Raw genomic sequence first — 4,425 nt, 5'->3', positions numbered from 1 at the left:
AGGCTGCAGTGAGCCGAGATTGCGCCACTTCACTCCAGCCTGGGTGATAGAGGGAGACTCCATCTCAAAACAAAGAAAGAAAGAAAAAAAAAACAAACCATCCAGTCTAGTAATCTTTCTTGGGGAAATGATTCTTGAAGAAGGACTTCTTGCCCACTCTACTCCCCGCTAGCTGTCTCCAAGGTGAAGGGCTGGGGATTCTGGGACTCTGGCCTGGGACATGACCTTTGCTTGCTGTGTCCACAGGCATCCCCTGTGAGGGCGGACTGCGGTGCCTCTGCTGGAAGGTGGGTGTGCCTGGGGTGGGCCTTCCGCTCTGCTGAGAGTCCCTGGGTTTTCCTGCATAGGCTGCCCCTACCCCTGGCTTCTTCCTCCTGTTCTACACCTTTCCTTGCTTGTCTGAGGGAACTTTTCTGGGAAGTTCTGGGTTTTCTCTTCCTCTTGGTGTCCTCTCTGGAATTCCCCTTGGGGATGGGATACTTTGTAATGCCAACAATGAAGACCTCTGCTTCCTGGTCTGTGAAGTACAGTAAAAGTCATGCTTATTGGGACAAAACAACGGCTGTGCTTTGCCCAAAGCTCCCAGCTCAGGTGGCCATGGAAGCCCAGTGTCCTGGTTTCCAGCCCTTTAGAGCACAGGGTCTGATGATCATGTGGAAGAGTCTGTGTGAGGAAAAGCAGAGGGAAGGGCTGGTTTGGGTTAAAGGAGGAGGGAGGCAGTGGGGAGGAAGGGGGAGGCTACCCCTAGCTCATGCTGGCATTCCTGGGTTTCAGCCCATCTTGTCTTCTTGGGACTTTATGAGATGTTTTTCTTGAGGCCTGTCAGCCCCGCCTAAAGACTGACGTTGGTACAGGAGGGTCACCAGAGCTTTGCCCCTCTCCCTCTGTGCAGATTCTCTTGAACTACCTTCCCTTGGAGAGAGCCTCATGGACCTCCATCCTGGCCAAACAGAGGTGAGACCCCGTGTACGGGCAGTGACAGGAGGGCCCTTGCATCTGACGGAGCCGGTGCTGCCAGGGCCGCCCTGCCTCCTGCAGCTGCTGCTCTTGTCTGGGCTCCCTGGGTAGGACCGTCGGGAATCATCCTTCTCGCTTGTCTCCTGCAGGGAGCTGTATGCCCAGTTCCTGAGGGAAATGATCATCCAGCCTGGCATTGCCAAGGCCAACATGGGTGTGTCCAGGGAGGATGTGACTTTTGAGGACCATGTGAGTAGAGGTTGGCAGCAGAGACCCAGGATACAGAATGTGGAGGGGTGGTGGCCTTGGAGCAGGCAAGGTCCCCTGCATGCCAGGGGGTAGGTGCAGTCTGGTGTCAGTCCCCTCTGGACCTCCCAGTTCCTCCTTTCTGTGTTGGGTCGCTAAGCTTGGGGGCCCTGAGCTCAGGAAGACAAACGATAGTTGGGTCCAGGGAGCACTGCAGGGGCAGCCCTGCGTCAGGTGCTCTGAGGACATGGTCTATTTCAACCCTCATTCCCGTTGCTTGAAGAAAGTCAGAGCAGGGCGGGAGGGAGGCTAGGCTGCCCTCTGTGGCTGCCAGGAAGCATTGTTCTCCTCAAATGCTGAGCTCCTCCCTGGGCTTCACAGCGCAGGAGAAAGAAATGGATGGGCCCCAGGCCCAGACTCACAGATAGAAATTGACAACTCAGAGCATCGATGAATGAGAGCTGAAGAAACCGAATTCATTCATTCCGCAAGCAAACATTTACTGAGCAACTGTTATATGCAAAGTTCTCGAGCTAGAGCAATGGACAGAAAAGGAACAGAGTCCCTGCCCAGCAGAGATGTACTCAGAGGTGGCTACCAGGCTGGGCTCCCGACTGTGGAGTTCAAACGGATTCAGGAGGCTGTGGGAAGGGCTGTGTTGGCTCCTCTGAGTCACTTGCAGGTGGTGTCAGGGCCACACCTCAGTGTGTGCTGGGTTGTTGCAGCAAGGCCACTGCTCAGGTTTCCGGGATAAAATCGGGCCCAGGTGCCTATCTGGGCCTCGGACAGAGCATCTTCATTTCTCCCCACAGCCACTCAACCCCAACCCTGACAGCCGGTGGAACACATACTTCAAGGACAACGAGGTGCTGCTGCAGATCGACAAAGATGTCCGGTAGGCAGGGGGCCTGGGGCCTGGAGCTGGCCCATGGGACTTCTAGGGCTCTCTGCAGCTCTGTCTTTTCCATTTGCAGGCCAGGCCCATGGGTGGGTGTTTGCGGAGCTGCTGGTGGATTGTCTCAGCGGTTGGATCCAGGCCCTATTGATGACAGGCTGAGAATGAGGCTAGCGAGGGATATTCTGTCCTTGCATATACCTGGCTGTTCTTATCTGAGCTGGAATTTCATTCGTACCCCAGGCGTTTATGGATTCATCTGACATTCATTGAACAAGTATTGAGCCCTTCTTGCATGCCAGGCTTAGCACTAAGCTCAGGGTTGAGCACTGAATAGACTGATGTGTTCCCTCCCCTTAAGGATCTTAGAACCTAGAAGGGAAGATGGCAAGACAGACATTCAGCCCATTAGATCTTAGCAGATGGCATTCGTGGTACATGCTCTTGAAGGAAAATTTGAGGGGGTTTGGGGAAACCTCACCTGAGAGGCGGTGATTCAGCTGAGATCTGAGGAGCGGGAGGCCTCAGGGGAAGAGTGCGGCAAAGGCCACATTGGGCAGGGAACTGCCCTTGACAAGGTCCAGAGGGCCCACAGAGCTTGACACATCTGAGGAACAATGCCAAGGCCAGGGGGCCAGGTAGGGGGCGGACCTTGGACTTGATTCTGAGCATGAGGCAGCCATGCAAAGGTTTTGAGCAAAGGAGTGACAGCGTCAGATACACAGTTTTTAAAATCTTGAGCTACAATGTGTTTGTGCTTTTCCACTTGGTAAAGAAATGTGGAGATGCTGGCTCTGGGGCCCTGTCAGGCTGGGGAGTTTGGCAGCGTGTTGGACTAGGTGAGGAGCTAGAAGGCAGGCCTTGTCCACAGGTGGGTGGAGTGGCTAAGGGTTTGGGTTCTGGAGTCCATTTGCCTGGTTTCCATTCCGCCCTCACTGGTTGTTAGCTGTGTGACCTTGGGCAAGTGACTCACACCCTCTGATCATTACTCTCTTTATTGTAAGTAGGAGTAAGGTAGTTCAGGCTAAGGGCACAGAATGGGGTGGGTCTCCACAGATACGTGGGACTGTTGTGCTTGTCTTAGCACATACAGAGGCCCTTAGAATGATCAGATCTCCAGCAGAGAAGGGTCCTTGTACAACAAGCCTGCCTGGGACCCCTGGCACTTGGTCAGACAGGACAAGCCGGCACTCTGGCCCGCAGTGACCCTTCAGAACCTCCAAGGGGCAGCTCTCAGGTGCCCAAGTCACTCTGCACCAGCACAGACAGGTGGCCCTCCATTCAGCTCCTTCTCAAAGAATGGCTGAGTACCTGTGTCAGGAAGGGTTTAGGAGTGAGCAGGACTGAAACAGTCTCTGCCTTCCGAGAGCTTCCAGTGTAAGTCAGGAGACATACTAAACCTGGAAACAGATACATAATTGCAAATATTGTAATGCTGTGAAGGAGGGAAAAACTGATGCTTTTAGAGAATCAGAAGGAGGCCTTGTTTTCATTTGGGGGGTCGAGGAAAGCCTTTCCAGAGAGGAGGCTCGGGATGAGATGTGAAAGAGAAGGAGGCAGCAGGGAGGCAGCAAGCTGGGTGGAAGAGTCTGCTGGGCTGAGGCATAGCACATGAAAGTGCCCTGTGGCTGGGGAAGAAGGCGCGTGGCAGGATAAAGCAGGGTACTCCTTGCCCTTGCCACCGTGGGTGCTGCTCCTCAGCCCAGGCTCATCTTCAGATGGCCCCATATGACCCCCGCACAGGGCAACTCAGCCAGGCTGTGGGAGAAAGGAGGCACTGCCTCTTATGCTCTCAGGCTGGGGTTGGTGCAGTGTTTACCCACGAGTTCTGATTGCCATGTTCAAGTCAGGAACCACTCCGTGACCCAGGGAAATAGGTTCTGTTTTTTTGTTTTTGTTTTGTTTTGTTTTGTTTTGTTTTTTGAGACGGAGTCTCACTCTGTCGCCCAGGCTGGAGTGTAGTGGCTGTATCTCAGCTCACTGCAAGCTCCGCCTCCCGGGTTTACGCCATTCTCCTGCCTCAGCCTCCTGAGTAGCTGGGACTACAGGCACCCGCCACCTCGCCCGGCTAGATTTTTGTATTTTTTAGTAGAGACGGGGTTTCACCGTGTTAGCCAGGATAGTCTTGATCTCCTGACCTCGTGATCTGCCCATCTCGGCCTCCAAAAGTGCTGAGATTACAGGCTTGAGCCACTGCGCCCGGCCTGGTTTTTTTTTTTTTTTGAGACGGAGTTTCCCTGTGTCACCAGTCTGCAGTGCAGTGGCACGATCTCGGCCCACGGCAACCTCTACCTCCCGGGTTCAAGTGATTCTCCTGCCTCAGCCTC

General features: G+C 54.2%; 1 protein-coding gene across 1 annotated transcript in view; it reads left to right on the top strand.

Moving 5' to 3' along the window:
- The first annotated feature begins 41 nt into the window (after positions 1 to 41).
- Positions 42 to 4,425, top strand: part of TBC1D13 (TBC1 domain family member 13) — a 17,841-nt gene continuing 13,457 nt past the window's right edge. The window contains exons 1-4 of the mRNA XM_026457110.1: positions 42 to 287; positions 893 to 954; positions 1,107 to 1,206; positions 2,016 to 2,098. Of these exons, the coding sequence (XP_026312895.1) occupies positions 1,135 to 1,206; positions 2,016 to 2,098 (155 nt within the window). The 5' untranslated portion in view covers positions 42 to 287; positions 893 to 954; positions 1,107 to 1,134. The remainder of the gene's footprint in view (positions 288 to 892; positions 955 to 1,106; positions 1,207 to 2,015; positions 2,099 to 4,425) is intronic.

Source organism: Piliocolobus tephrosceles, chromosome 14 (genome assembly GCF_002776525.5).
Source record: "Piliocolobus tephrosceles isolate RC106 chromosome 14, ASM277652v3, whole genome shotgun sequence".
Lineage (NCBI taxonomy): Eukaryota > Metazoa > Chordata > Mammalia > Primates > Cercopithecidae > Piliocolobus > Piliocolobus tephrosceles.
Note: the sequence above shows the minus strand (reverse complement) of the source record. Positions and strands in the feature narration are given on the sequence as shown.